Source organism: Knufia obscura, assembly GCF_036327395.1.
Source record: "Knufia obscura strain CCFEE 5817 isolate CBS 148926 chromosome Unknown scaffold_1, whole genome shotgun sequence".
In the NCBI taxonomy this organism is placed as follows: Eukaryota; Fungi; Ascomycota; class Eurotiomycetes; order Chaetothyriales; family Trichomeriaceae; genus Knufia; species Knufia obscura.
In genome coordinates this window covers 2,184,538-2,199,497 of record NW_027042687.1, presented here as the reverse complement: position 1 = coordinate 2,199,497, position 14,960 = coordinate 2,184,538, and the positions used below count along the sequence as shown (strand labels likewise).

The window sequence follows — 14,960 nt, the reverse complement described above, 5'->3', positions numbered from 1 at the left end:
CGTCGACAAAGCTCACGAGCTCCTTCGGCCGTATGCTTTCAATCTCCGCCAAAGGACGCGCTATTCCGAGCTTGTGCTAGGCTGGAAGCTGCCCCGGATATGCTGCAGCCGAGGAAGCTTTCCACCCCAGACCTGGTCCTGTTTCAGGCGCGACTTTCGGAATGCATTCATCAATCACGATCACCATACTTGGTACCCCTCTTCTTCATCGCGTCGACAGCTGTTCATTGCGCCGCTACAACCGGTTGTACAGTATTGACTAAACGCGCACTTAGTCCTCAGGCTTTCAATGTAACGATGTGTCACGGCAGCCAATAAATGCCCGCGCATACCTTGCACAACCTTCGTTTTCCGGATTGTCGCTCGCAGATGGGTCCACACCCAAGCACGTTATTGCATGCTTCTTGACAGTCCCAAGCTTTCGGCTTGCACTACGAGTCCGTCCTTCATGTAAGGCGATCACTTTTAGGGACGATCACAGACCATATATTCTAGCTTGACCGCGTTGCAGCTATGAGCTCTTCTTCCTCGGCGGTCTACCATAGACTAGATCAAGCTGGTCCTTCTTCGGCGCCTTCCTTGCAAGGTTACGAAAGCGACGACGACACGGAAGTCGAAAGTGCTGACTTCATTTTCGACACCATGTCGAATAAACTAGGCACGTTTCGTGCCATCTACGTCGTCGCTCTCTGCTCGATCGGCTCCTTCCTCTTCGCGTACGATACTGGAATTGTCGGCGGCGTCCTCACCTTATCCTCGTTCCAGCGCGATTTCCGTTACACAAAAGCCGAGAAGACACAAGTCAATTCCAACTGTGTATCAATCCTTCAAGGCGGCGCTTTCTTCGGTTGCTTCCTCATCTGGCCACTCACAAACTGGCTGGGTAGAAAATGGGGCATCGTCATCTCCTCCGTCGTCTTCTGTGTGGGCGCAGTCCTACAGATCCTCAACGTCCACTCCCTCGGCCTCTTCTACGCCGGTAGAGTCATCTCAGGTCTTGGAACTGGTGGTGCTACGGTAATGGTCCCAATCATGGCAGCAGAGTTCGCTCCGAAGCATCTTCGTGGTAGGCTAGGCGCATGCTTCCAGCTGTTCTTCGCTACAGGCGTGTGCGTCTCATATTGGGTCGACTACGCTGCTTCCGCTGGAGTTACTAGCTCATCGCCAATGCAGTGGCAGATTCCGATCGGCTTACAGCTCGTCCCGGGTGGACTTCTTGGGCTCGGCATGGTACTCATCAAAGAGTCTCCTCGATGGCTTGCAAAGAAAGGACGAAACGAGGAAGCGTGGAACTCACTCCTGTGGATAAGGGGAGGTACCGAGACACCAGAGATCCGACAAGAGTTCCAAGAGATCCTCACTGGCGTGCAAGTTGAGATTCAAGCAAGTGAAGGATTCGCATGGAAAGAACTGCTTCTTCCATCGAACCGTCTTCGCATGTTTCTTGCCATTACAATCCAACTGGCTGCGCAGCTGAGCGGGAACACATCGCTAGCTTACTTCGCACCCCAGTTCTTCTCGCTACTTGGGACAGGGAACAAATCAGTCTTCATCACAGGATTCTTCGGAATTGTCAAAATTGCCGGTGTCGTCGTCTTCATCCTGTTCTTCGTGGACTCATTAGGTCGGAAGAAGCCGCTGATGCTCGGCGCATTGAGCATGGGTATCCTCATGCTCATCGTAGCGATCATCGTCGTCACCAACCCACCAGACCCAGACGCGGGCATCTCGAGCGCTGGTGCAGCGGGCATCGCTATGATCTATCTCGAAGCTTTTGCCTTTAACTTCTCGTGGGGACCAGGTCCATGGCTGTACATTGGAGAGATTTTTCCAGGCAGGATCCGTGAGATTGGCGTTGGGACCGGAGCGGCCTCCCAATGGCTGTTCAAGTAAGTGCCCCGGCAGAACCGGACCCTCTTCATGTACCCTTTTACTGACCTGAGATAGTTTTGTCATGAGCCAGATCACACCGCACGCGGTAGCCAACATCGGGTGGAGGACCTTCCTCATGTTCGCAATCTTCAATTTCGCCAACATCTTCTACGTGTGGTTCTTCCTTAGGGAGACCAACGGAAAGAGTCTTGAAGAGATGGAAGTCGTCTTCGGCACTGTTGATCACCTGCCAACCAAGGACACCGAGAGCCAGGCAGCTGAGGAACGGATAGAAACCGTCGGTGAGACGAGGAAGTAGCGTTACTGTTGGACATTGCGAAAACCCCCAGAGATGCAGCACATATCTTTACCATGAGTCCAATGGAGACCGCAATTTATTGCATTGGTTATTACACTCCAAGCGGGAGCCTCAGCAATATGCCTCAGCACACTGTTCTCAATCTGGCGGTCTCCATGCGAATAACATCCTGCAAAATCCGTAGCGCATGAAGAATAGATTGACCCGGTCTTGACTGAATAAACTGAATGCTATGTCACATGTTCGAACGACGTCGGACGGGTGATCTCAGGCGGAGCACAAAAGAGACTGGAATATTGTAAGGATAGATCATGCACCAAGATGACGATGTGGTTGTGTTCGTAGATGGCAGCTTCAAAGCGTTCATGTACACTCTAGTTCAAAATGAGTCCCGTTTCGCATGAATTGTAGAAGTTCTGGAACGCAAACGCACGTGTCATTCTACTTCATAAGTGCATCAGTCAATCTTCCTGCTGAGGCTTCACATCGTGCAACCACATCTTTTCACTTTCCTGGCGAGCCTCGCGCATTCCTCAATTTCTCTTCGCCTTGATGCTGCAAACGTCAACTGCTAGACACTTTTTCTTTTGTATTTACCTTCTCTTCTCGGTCCACTTCCCGGTCCTCCTCAGGGTCTACAGCCTCGACCACACTGGCACGGTTTTTTCTCACCGAATACATGTTACCAGTGTTTGGCCTCCATTTGCTTGAATTTCGTGGCGTGGACTCCTCTAGCATTCGGTCAACTTGCTCGAGGGTCAAGCCTTTCGTCTCCGGAACCAGCAAATATGCGTAGATGCAGCAGACGGCGCATAGCGTACCCTAAACGAAAAACACCTTCTCTCGGAGATTGCCTTTATCTGGGTCGACCATTTGGGGCGTGATCAGAGCGACGATGAAGTTGAAAAGCCAATTCGAGCTATTTCTGTCAGCAAACTACCACAGATGACATTGGCATGATATTTCTCACCTCGTACTGAGCGCGACTCCACGGGATCGCATCGGCAAGTTGAAGACCTCGCCAATGACAACCCACGCCGCGGGACCCCTAAACCGAATTAGTACGTACACGTCGTCCATTGATTGCTCGACACGTACCAGGTTGAGGCGAAGAAGAAGATGTATATGCAAACGAAAGCGATCTCAGCTTTGACCACCGTCTTGTCACCTCCTGCCACAGTACCCAAAATGGCAACAAGGTATTGACAGACGACCATGCCAAGCGCACCCCAGATAAGAAGAGGTCGTCGACCGAATCTTTCGACTGTCCAGAATGATATCGGAGTTGATAGGACATTGATGAGAGTCGTGATAAGTGAGAGTAGGAACGGGTCTACGCCTAGGTTCAAGAGCTGGAAGAATGATGTGGAATAGTAGAAGATGAAGTTGACCCCGGTCGCTTGTTGCATCATCTGGAGGCTTGTCCCGAGGATTGTTCGTCTCAGGTTCGAGTCGGGCTTTCTGATGCTACCCTTGAAGCAGTTTGTCCACGAAGAAAAGTATCCAGTATGAGGTACTGCCTGCATTTCGTACTCGTGATTGGCCACAATCTCAGCCAACTCTTCTTTGATGTAGCTCGATGTCTCCGGCGTTCCCCTGACACGAGAGAGGGCGTGGGAAGCTTTCTCAAGGTCGCCATGGCGAACGTGATACCGAGGGCTTTCGGGCAGGAAAAAGAGTCCGACACCAAGGATGAGTGCCCATGCAAATTGAATGCCGATCGGAACTCGGTAGGAGGCTGAGGTCGTATAGTTTTGTGTTCCGTAGGTCACCACAGAAGCCAACATGATACCAATGGTGACGCAGAACTGATATGCCGAGACAATTGCACCTCGCACTTTTCTGGGAGCCACTTCAGACATGTAAAGAATGATGATTGCCGAGACGAAACCGACACCAATTCCCGCCACGAAGCGACCACCAATAAGCATCTTGGGGGCTGCAGACGCACACTGCAGTGCTGCACCAACACAGAAGATGGCACACCCTAGGATGATCGTGGTACGCCGGCCGATCGAATCTGCTAAGTCGCCTGCGACCACTGCCATAGAGTTAATGAATGCTTCCTGTATTGTCCGGCTTCACTCACAAGCACCGAGAAAGGTTCCAACAGACAAGATGGAGACAATCAGAGACTTCGTGGAGGATGAAATTGTGGCTGAGCCGTTCCCAAACTCTTGTATGAAGTACTTCATGCCCATGATGCCATTGATGTAACCAGAGTCATAGCCAAAGAAGATGCCACCGAATGCGGCAAAAGCACATAAAATGTATGCCTTGAAAGTGACGGGGGCTTCGATCCGGTCGACGTTGAACCCATCGCTCAATACGACGCCAGCGCCAGGCATTGTTGGAGTTGGGAAAACGACAGTAGTGTATGAGAAGGTGGGTGTCGGATACAGGGATGTTTGCTTAGTAGGTATGGTATAATATCTGGATGTTGTCAATGTTTAGGTAGGTAGTGGCAGATGCAGTTGTTGGGCGTAGACATTTTTGTTGGCCCGAGAACAAATGGCGGCAAGAAAGTCTGATCCGAAGTACATGGCAGGCGCAGAACGGCTGCTGCTCACAGCAAGTGCAATCGGCGCCCGTCCAGCCTCTGCAGCCAGGGGAATTCGCACCTGCCCAGGGAAGTGCGTTGGCGAGGAGAGGCTCAGCTGCAATAGTAGACGGCACCACTGATGAATGTCGTCAACAGGGGTGCGCAATTTCCTGACGTGCTTTGACTAAGGTATAAATGTCGGATACATCTTTGATTCGAATCTGTTCCGAAATATGACTGTGGTGATTGTATTTGATTGTATTTCAATACATGCCACCTAACCATCTGCCAGAAGTTCAGGACACCAATACCACGAACCGTCGCAAAAAAGTGGGTAAGTATCCGTCACTTTATGCAACCAGAGCTCGAGACGGACACCAGTATCCCAACATTTCTGAATCTCGTTGTCGGGCAAAGCCTGCATATCTGCCATGTCGTGGAGGTCTCGACGAGTCATATAAGCCTCAAGCTGATCTCGGAAGCAGTTCTGTCGGTGGTACTCGGTATCTACGTACCAAGCCTGATCTACACGGTTTGTGAAGTTCCCAGTAATCTTGCATTCCCGCAAACGCAGAGATTCGCGAATGGCTTGAAACAAGGTGAGTACTGAAGAAGCCTTACCCTGCTCCTCGACCAACTCTATGTCCCCCAGACACAGCTTTTCTAGAGTACCTTGATGTGAAGCAAGAAAGCTGACGAGGCCATGCTCATGCGCACAGACAGCTTCGAGCTTCAACTCACGCAGCTCTGGCCAACGGTATTTGAAGATGGTGTAGGAGATCGGAAGCATCTCGTCCGCATGACTTTCAAAAGGCAATTCTTCAAAATCGAGCTTCAATGTAGTCAGGCTCGAAGCCTCTCGCAGGAAGATGCCCAATTTGTCGACGGAGTACATGTATTCATCCTTGTCTTCGTCGTCCTCAAATTCAAAATCGTTCAGGGCGTTGTAGATACCCATTTCTAGATATTTGAGCTTGCGCAAGCATCTCCTGTATTGTCGAATTTCCTCTCCAGGTGGTCCATTGATGAATTCTAGATCGGGCCACTGTAATGACCTTGCAGATACTTTTCGCAGCGATTTATCCGCAACTGCTTTAAAGAGTTTACAGAACCGTCCATCTCCATAATCGTCGGCTGCTGCTGCCATTCCAACGCGGCTACCAATGTAATCGTGTAGCTCGGTGAAAGGTTTGACATCGTCCAGAAGTGTGCTGATAGACTCCAGGTTATTAGGCAGACATGCTGCAAGGCGCTTGAGCTCGTCTTCCTCCTTGCGGACCTCTTGGAAATCCCGTTGTCCACTTGTTTCCTCCAGATAACATTGGTAACTCCGTTCCACACTCGCGATCAGTTCTGAGGGATCTCTGAGTGTGTCGCTTGCACCAGCTGGGCGCCACTCACGCCTGAATGCCTCGAGATCTGGATAAGCGTCTTCTAGCAGGCCGTAATGATATACAAGGCTCTTTACATGCTTGCCCAAATGACTGTGCTCAGTCACATTGTGCGCACGGTCAAAGCTGAGGGTGTTAGGCGAGATATGAAGCTCTCGGAACAGGTGCTCTGTGGCAGCTGTCAAGAATGCATGGTCCGTTAGTCGTAGGCTTTTCAGCTCATCTCGTCCGCAGTGAGCTGCTATGAGGAAGAGGATCTCTGCTGGAAGCTGTGCGGTGGCCGACATGATGGACTATCGAGCAAGCCAGATGGTGATGGATAGAGCTATGGGTCCTTCACAGCTCCTAAATTGGCAGGTTTGGTGTACAGCCTTGCTGAGTCGAGTAGGTCCGTGTGCACGTGACGTCACGAGGCTATTTTGATTGGCACGTCGGCGGCGAGCCAATCGATGATTCAATTTCTGAATTTCTGTCATCTCCTACTCATTGTTCAGTATCCAGGATCATAGCGTATGCAAGCTATTGACACCATTTCATCCAGCTGAATGATTGTCGACATGCGATCAAATCCACTCATTTCCAATCGTCTTCGATAGTGTCGAATGTTTGGTCGGAACGAAGATGAGGAGCTTGGCATTTCGAGCATAGATCCAGGAGCCTATGATTCCGAGACATCAAGTTCACAGGACCTTGAGTCGAATCGTCTACTAGAAGGGATGCCAGTCTCATCGACCCATCCGCAAAGTTATGGGATGACAGATCCGTCTTCGTTGCATATTCTCACTCTGAACTGCTGGGGCTTGAAATATCTCTCGAAGTATCGTTCGGAACGACTTTCCGAAATTGGCAAGCGCCTATCAGTCCATGAGCCACCACTCGATATCGTCGGTCTTCAGGAATGCTGGACGTACTCTGACTACCAAGCCATTCGAGATGCTACCTCTTCGGTGCTACCGTATGGGAAGTTTTACCATTCTGGCATTTTCGGTGGAGGCCTAGTCATCCTTAGCCGCTTCCCGATCGTCGAATCGTCTATGTTCCGCTATCCTCTGAATGGACGGCCAACAGCATTCTTCCGCGGAGATTGGTTTGTCGGCAAGGGCGTGGCGTGCGCGAAGCTACAGCTACCCACTAAGCAGCTCATCGAGGTATTCAACACGCATCTGCACGCACCGTACGAGAAGGAGCCAAACGACAGCTACATCTGCCATCGGACTGCGCAAGCATGGGAGATTGCGAAGCTGATGAAAGATGCAAGAGCTAGAGGGAGTCTTGTGGTCGGCCTTGGTGATTTCAACATGGTGCCAATGAGTTTTGCCCATGTCTTGATCGAGAGCCGGGGGGATGTCGTAGATGTGTGGCGACAGCTCAAGCCTGGTAGCAGTGTCGGCGCAAGCATCGATGTGGCCGAAGCTGACAGGCGTAGTAGGCTGCAATTGGCAACAATGCCTGATGTCAAGGAAAGTTTACACGAGCATGGGCATACTTGCGATACCGTATTCAATACTTGGCGATGGAATGAGGCTCATAGAAAAGCTCTCGACAAGGGTCAAGACCGGGAAGTTGCAATGTCAGAGCCTGATCCACGCGCGAAGAGGCTCGACTATATCTTCTTCGGTGGTCTGAACGACGGCTGGAAGGTCAAACATGCGGGAGTTGTGCTCACTGAAAGGCATCCCAGTATTCGTTGTTCCCTTAGCGATCACTTTGCAGTCGAGGCAACGATTGTTCGCAGCACATCTAACACTCAGCCACTGCTCGAGGTTGAGGCGCAAGGTCCGTTGCAGCGTCCACGAAGCGACAGTGTTACGGCAGATATCGTTAGCATGGAGGAGAAGGACCTTGACAATGTTGTCTCCAACGAGCGCACCAAGACAACAATTGCACCATCATTCTACGAGCGGATCCTTGCTATGATCGAGAAATATACCCTGAGAGAGCGCAAGCAGCGACGGTGGCGACTTCTTCACTTCATCGGCTCAGCTCTGTTCTCCATTAGCAGCTTTGTGGCTGTGTGGTGGTCAACTTACAACTACGTGGCTTTCATCCTCTTGCTTATCAGCACGCTCGGCATTATGGCAGGTACCATCGATGGCCTGATCGGTGGACTGTTCGTTGGGTCCGAGCTACGTGCATTGAACGAATTTGAATGGGAAGTGCGAAATGCGCTTTCGCTCGATGGCGGACCTGCTGTCGAAGAAAGACCTCTTCAGGATTGGTATGATTGAGCGAAAGGAACATGCTATAGCCGACACAGCTGCCAAACGTGCACCGAAACACAGCATCGGTACCACCCAGTGGCAACAGCAACATGCCGAACGACTTCGAAAACGTTGGGATCCTGCTTTTTGTGGTTACTATTCTTGCCTGAGTTGCCGCACTTTTCTGTTGTAATCAGGTCAAAGCATCAAGCTCGTATCATGGAACAAGCGCTGTCGGTGTTCAGCGCTTATGCGAGTTGGTCGCAACACCAATCATGCCGAAAACCTGTGAGCATACGCAACATGAAGAGCATGAGATTGAGTAAAGCAGAGGTCTCTGAAAGGAAGAATAAAAGAATTAACGTGCTGGAACGTTTTCGAAATGCCAGTGGGCGAGGAACACGAGTCGAGTTGGCGTGACTGATTGTTGTTGTGATCAACCTTCGGGCGAGTCCCCCCAAACTTCCAGCTTCCAGCTTATAAGACCGGGCGCGACCCCTCTACCCGCCAACTTTCTCGACCTTTTTCCACCACAACACCGCTCTCTTTTCGATCGCGAATCTTTCTGGCACGGTCGCATAGCATTTATTCACAAGCTGGGAATTTTTGGTGTTCATTACAGACATTCTCACCAAGGTACGTGTTCACATGTCATCGCCTTATCTGCCTTCCCCAGCTTGCGATCAGCGGATCAGCTCCTTCTGGTTCGCTGCCTGCGCGTCGCAAAGTGTCACCATATACACGCTATCAGATGATTTATCTTCGGTCGCGTATATATAACTGATCCTTTCCACCCGGTTTCGCAATCTTCTCTTCCTCTTTTGTCAAGGTCTTCCTCAATTTCATGCGCAATCTATCCTGGCTTAAACACGACTCTTTCGAGACATAGCTGACACTGCACCTCGATAGCTACCGTCGCAGCTTCACAACGAACAAATCTTGTTCAGTCACAAAGTACTTCTCAACCTCAACACCTCCGTCGCAATGGCCGCAACACGCGCCTCAACCGGCAACTCCAAGCCTCGCGTCGCAGCAGCCGTTTCCACGATACCTGAGCGCAAGCCCAAAGCCACCACCACAACACGCAAGCCAGCCGCCAAGAAAGCCACTACCAAGAAGAGCACCACAGGCGCAGGCGTGGCCAAGACCAAGAGAAAGCCAAATATCAAGGACAAAGCCGAAGGCGCACTCGAGAAGGCCGAGGGTACCGTTACGCGCAAGCCAGGCAAGAAGGCCGCAGGCGCAAAGAAGATGAATGGCACTGATGGCAAGACCGCGAGAACAAGGAAGTAAACAAGTAGTCAGACGCGTCCCTACAAGCAAACACACATTACTACAGTATCACGAGGGAGGGTGGCAGGGATACGAGGGATACGCCAATGCTGGTTACGATCTATGTTATGTGCGCGACGCGTTCGGCCACGATGAGAGTGCTGCAAGATGAGTACGCGAATGTGTATGCTTCGAAGCACGAGGAATAGCAACCCAGATTCTATCCGAACATTCCGTTCTAGTCAAGATCCAACACAAATCTGATACTTCGGACTTCTTGCTATGTCTCCTGTTCTTCTCCTTTTCCTCTCATTCTCTGCACAGCTGCTCCTCGGGTTCTTGTCGACGGACTGAGAAGGCGCTGATCGAATCTCCTTGCTACTCAATCTCTTCCAGCGTTGAGATGATCCACAGCGCAACAGCCACCCCCGAAACAGTAAGCACGGTCGGTAAATCGCTAGCAGCCTCATGGGACCCTTGATATCGCACTTGCCTCTTTCTAGTGATACCTGCTTGGATGCTGACAATGAAGGAGAAGACGTGTAGAAGCAACTTCTTGACGAAAGTGAATCAAACGAGTCACCTTTGCATACGAAAATACAAGATAAAGGGAAGCTCGCGCTTTCACTACTCGTTCTTGTTCACGCCTATGTACTCTACAAGTGGTTGAAAACAGGCGTCCTCTGTTGAGAAGAACACAAGCGGCAGTCAAGTTCAAGGCACGACTTTCTATTGCTCACTGTAATTGAGAGGCCGGGGAGCACGCAAGGTAGTTCGCAAACAGATTCAATCCGGCATCGTCCTTCAATCTTCCATATGCAATCAAGAGACTTCCGAGCCAGTCCTCGCAAGGCAATGCATGAGGCAGTAGCAGCACAGTCTTACGCCAAGCACCTCGCACCAGCTCAAAGAACTATACACATCCCACAAGCCACAAATATTCATTCATCCATCCATTCATCAACCCACTCCATCCATCAGCAACATCTCCCAAACCACCCACCCACCCACTCACAACGCCTCCCCATACTGCCCCCTCCCCCTCGTCGTATCATAAGCAGTTAACAACCTCGTCTGCTGCCCCATCTCATCCCCCGCACTGAACGCATACCCTCTCTGCTTCCTCATCCTCTGCACCTGCCTCACCTTCCTCACCGCCTTCTGGAACTGCTCCATTCGTGGCCGGTAGTCCTGAACATTATATTTCTGTATCTCCTGGATATGGTGGTACGCCTGCGGGAAGTACATCCTTTTCGCGTACTTCCAGGCGAAGTCCCGCAGTAAGCACGCAGGCGGGAGGAGCAAACACATAGCGTAGAAGGAGGGGTTGCTGAAGATCACGGGGATGATCCCGTAGAGCTCGGTGCTGAAGCCGGAACTTATGGCGGGAGCACCATAGGAGTACGCTGGGAACAGAACCAGCCAGACGATGAAGGAGCCTGGTATGGCGATGACGTGGTATTTCGTCCAGATGTTTGTGATTAGGGCCGCCTTGCCGAGGACAACGAGCAGGATCGCGGTGTAGGTACTCATACCCCATACCCAGTGGCCGGCGGCTTTCCCATCGGACATGATGCCGTCTTCGTTGAAGATGTAGGTGCTGAAGATGTAGGCGATGATGGAGTGGTAGAAGCCGTTGCCGACCCAGGACCAGAAGGAGTGCATGCGGAAGAATGTGCCTTTTTGGCCGAGTTGGTAGAGTTGCGGGTAGCGGTCCAGGAGGCGGGCGCTGATGAATTGGTCGAAGATGCCCATTGCGAAGGGGGGAAGGACGGTGAAGAAGACGTTGTAGAAGGAGAGGAGCCAGGATTCGAAGATGACTTGGCCGGAGAAGGCGTTTTGGAAGGAGTACTATATATGGTCAGTGGAGTGTTGAGTCTAATGCGGACGGTGCAACTTACCCAGAATTGAGTCATGAACATGGCAATGTTCTTGTAAAACGAGTACAAGATGACCTTGCTAATCCTCTGGTAACTCCAGATGCCGTGAACGAGCAGTAACTTCCGCAGGTAGCGGAACTGACCGATAGCTACATCTGCACTTCGAGCTGCCTGTAGACCTTCAACACCGCTGATACCAACTCCTACATGTGCTGCTTGAATCATGGATACATCGTTCGCGCCATCGCCGATTGCTAGTGTTAGGGCTTTGACGTGTCGCTTGACCAGCTTGACGACTAATGCTTTTTGCAGAGGCGAAACACGGCAGCAGATGACGGCCCGGCACTTGACTGCCAGATCTAAGAAGAGCTTTTCCATGTCTTTCTCGAGAGCAAAGGTCAAGGACTTGCCATCGATGACCAAGGCAAGCACATCGTGCTCACCACCAGTTGATTGCTGGCTGTTCACTGCGTCGAGTTTCTTCTGTATATTGTCACGCGTTGCTGCTGGATTCTCTTCGTTAACGATGAGCAGCGTCATGTCTTCGCTGATCAGCTTGCAACTCATTCCGATATTGATGGCTGTTTCTTGTCGATCACCCGTCAATACCCATACTTTGATGCCTGCTGTTTGCAAGGTATGAATTGTGTCTGGAACTCCATCTTGCAGCCGATCTTCGATAGCAGTCGCACCTAGCAATGTGAGATCATGCTCGATAACCTCTGCTGCTTTGTCTAGCTCATCTGCTCGGTTGCCGCCCACAGTTGTGGCTGCCTTTTCGTAAATCTGCTGCCACTTCTGAAACTCGTCCTCTGAAATCTCACGCATGGCGAGACATAATGTTCTCAAGCCTTCTGTAGCATAGTCTTCGAGATGCTGTAACGTGGCATCAACGATTTGGTTGTTTTTTGACAACCTCTCGAGAATGACGGTATCAGCACCTTTGCAATAGATTCTAATTTTGCCATCAGGACATCGGAATATCGTCGACATACGCTTCCTGGTCGAATTGAACTCGCAAACTGCTAGAAGCTGATATTCGGCCTCCTGTCCTTCGACCTCGATAATGACTGATCGTGGTTTTCTGGCAACGAATTTGTGGCCCATAAGTACGGCGCCTTCCACAAGTGCACCTTCATCGGGAGATGCTGCTTGGTATTTGATTTCACTCTTCTCGTCCTTTCGTTCAGGAATGACGGTATGACATGTAGCGAGCAGAGCCATGAAATGATGGATAGCGAAACTTGACTCGTGGGTGTGCATGTTCTCCTTGAGTTGCTTGAAATCATGGACGCCCGACAGGTCATCGGGTCCATTTGCTCTGCGGTCCTCAGGCACAACGATAGCATACTGAATTCCGCCTATGGAGCACTGCCTAAATTCCATCATGTTGCAGGTTAAAGTTCCTGTCTTGTCTGAGAAGATGTACTCGATCTGTCCAAGCTCTTCGACCAAAGATGATGTGCGGCAAATAGCTGGAGTATCTGTATCTGGATAGTAAATATCGAGATCGGTATTGATCAGGAGCGCTTGATAGTACTTCACCAGCTCAAGTGTGACAAAGAGTGAAATGGGCACCAGATTGGAGTACAAAACCCAATAGGTGAAGATATCGAGGAAGAATTGACTCGCGGCATTGAAGTTTGGTAGATCAAGATATCCCAATTTGCTTCTCGAGGTTGATTGAATGATGATGTCGCCAACTGTGCTTATGACACTGAGTATCAGCAATATTATCACCAACATAAGGATCTGCCTATTCAGCATCCTCTCGACATCTGTCCGCTTGATCGGTGTCGCCGTAGCGTTTCTCATCAATTTTGTTTCGTGGCCAGTAAAGACTACAATACCATGAATCCATGGAGTATTGCGCAGTGTGGCGCCTCTCAATAGCAGCTGTTCTGGCGTCAAGGGCAACTCCTTCTGCCCGCTCTGCAGACTAGCAGTGAGTGTGGCTTCGTAGGTATACAGGCTGTTGTTTGGTTGCTCTGACCGAATCTTGCCAGTCAGGCGACCCAAGTCGTTCGGGTTGAGCAGGTAAGTAGTTTCGGGGATAGCTTGCTTGATCTTCAGATTCGTCTCCCCATCTAAATTAGCGGTTTCGATATAGCACAACCCCTCTGGCTCGGAGCTCGAGAAAAGTACAATGTCAGCTGGAAATGGCTCTTCAGACTCGACTCTTATGACATCGCCAACAGCCACGTTGATCCACTTCGTTTCCTCGAATACGCCGCCCTTCAGTACTCGCGCTTTTGAGTCGTTCAGGGACTTGTCTGACATTTGTCTCTTGTAATCTTCGTAGTATTCCTTGATGGCAGATACCAGGAGCACAATGAACAAGGGTACAATGGTTGTATACCGGTTTGTGGGCGATACATTGGGTATTTGCTGGAGAATGGCGGTGAATAAGAAGAACAAGTTTGCATATTTAGAGAACTGTTCGTACAAGAATTTTGGAAGGAAAGTTGCGACGTTGTATTTTTGAGTTGAGATGTGGTTGTCAACCCAACCATTTGACTTGTTTGTCGCTGGGTCGTTGAGCATGATGATTCGGGGGCCTAAGGTGGCAGGATCGACCTTCTTGCGCTTGAATATGGATGTTATGGTGTTCAAGCTGAACTTCTTCTTCTCTTCATGGCTTGGAAGCTCATCTGTACCAGCGGTATCGACTCTCCGTTCGGTCAAGGGCAGATTCATGTCAGAGTAGTCCTCCCTCTGGGTCAGCATGCCTCTTGCACGATCTACCAGACCTCCCATGCTCATCAGACTGCTGCGATTTCTGTCATGACCATGCTTGACCACATGCACTCCTCCACCCGGTATTTGGTCGTCCGACGTCCTGCCATCATAGTACTTGTAGGTCGAATTGTAGTCCTCCGTGCTCAGGTCATCATCGTAGCGATTTATATTGTGTAGGTCGGAGGTCTGTGAGTATGCCCTTTGGTTCTCCAGATATGGCGCATTTGGTGGTCTAGGCTGGGACCCCATCTGTGACTGCGACTGACCATGTTGTTGACCTGCCGGTCGTCCCCCGACGAAGTCATCGTAGCTCGTGGACGGTCTAGGCTGCGCTTGGTCGGAATCGTCTATATCGAAGCGGTTTAATAGTTCGTTGTCGTCGACGGGTGGCCCTTGGCCGGTATTGTATGCAGGCTGCGAGTCGTCTAGACCCAGTAAATCACCTCCGGCAGCATTACTGTTACCATTGTTCGGCCTTGCGGCCATGGCTTATGGAGGTTCCTAATCGCTTCGTCCTTCTCATTCGTCCTCTTCCATTATGCATCCGACGTGGTGTTTTGGCCTTGAATACGCGACTTGAACTGTCGATATGGTGATGATGGTATAGTAAATCTAAATTTACTTGAGACGTTTGCAATGCGCAGCACAAGTTGAAGGCACGGGCAGTGCTCGTTTGACGGCCACCTGAAACGTTGCAATGGCACCGCTCGCTGTTCCCTGGGGCTTGTAAGGCCCACCATGCAG

The 14,960-nt window shown here is 50.7% G+C and overlaps 6 protein-coding genes across 6 annotated transcripts; 3 read left to right on the top strand and 3 right to left on the bottom strand.

The window, feature by feature from the left end:
- Positions 1-513: 513 nt before the first annotated feature.
- Positions 514-2,191, top strand: PMZ80_000830 (uncharacterized protein; the record flags this gene model as incomplete). The annotated part of the gene is made up of 2 exons (XM_064869280.1): positions 514-1,889; positions 1,948-2,191. 2 exons carry the CDS (start codon positions 514-516, stop codon positions 2,189-2,191), a joined length of 1,620 nt encoding a protein of 539 aa, XP_064734777.1.
- Positions 2,192-3,013: 822 nt separating this feature from the next.
- PMZ80_000829 (uncharacterized protein) lies at positions 3,014-4,539 on the bottom strand (the record flags this gene model as incomplete). Its single annotated transcript, XM_064869279.1, has 4 exons — positions 3,014-3,110; positions 3,162-3,239; positions 3,290-4,232; positions 4,281-4,539. The coding sequence occupies 4 exons, from the start codon at positions 4,537-4,539 to the stop codon at positions 3,014-3,016; spliced, it is 1,377 nt and encodes a 458-aa protein (XP_064734776.1).
- A 471-nt stretch (positions 4,540-5,010) lies between these two features.
- Positions 5,011-6,411, bottom strand: PMZ80_000828 (uncharacterized protein; the record flags this gene model as incomplete). Its single annotated transcript, XM_064869278.1, has 1 exon — positions 5,011-6,411. The coding sequence occupies one exon, from the start codon at positions 6,409-6,411 to the stop codon at positions 5,011-5,013; it is 1,401 nt and encodes a 466-aa protein (XP_064734775.1).
- Positions 6,412-6,840: 429 nt separating this feature from the next.
- On the top strand, positions 6,841-8,352 carry ISC1 (phospholipase C type enzyme; the record flags this gene model as incomplete). The annotated part of the gene is made up of 1 exon (XM_064869277.1): positions 6,841-8,352. The coding sequence occupies one exon, from the start codon at positions 6,841-6,843 to the stop codon at positions 8,350-8,352; it is 1,512 nt and encodes a 503-aa protein (XP_064734774.1).
- Positions 8,353-9,309: 957 nt separating this feature from the next.
- PMZ80_000826 (uncharacterized protein) lies at positions 9,310-9,618 on the top strand (the record flags this gene model as incomplete). The annotated part of the gene is made up of 1 exon (XM_064869276.1): positions 9,310-9,618. The coding sequence occupies one exon, from the start codon at positions 9,310-9,312 to the stop codon at positions 9,616-9,618; it is 309 nt and encodes a 102-aa protein (XP_064734773.1).
- Positions 9,619-10,608: 990 nt separating this feature from the next.
- DRS2 (aminophospholipid translocase) lies at positions 10,609-14,702 on the bottom strand (the record flags this gene model as incomplete). The annotated part of the gene is made up of 2 exons (XM_064869275.1): positions 10,609-11,448; positions 11,499-14,702. 2 exons carry the CDS (start codon positions 14,700-14,702, stop codon positions 10,609-10,611), a joined length of 4,044 nt encoding a protein of 1,347 aa, XP_064734772.1.
- Positions 14,703-14,960: the final 258 nt, after the last annotated feature.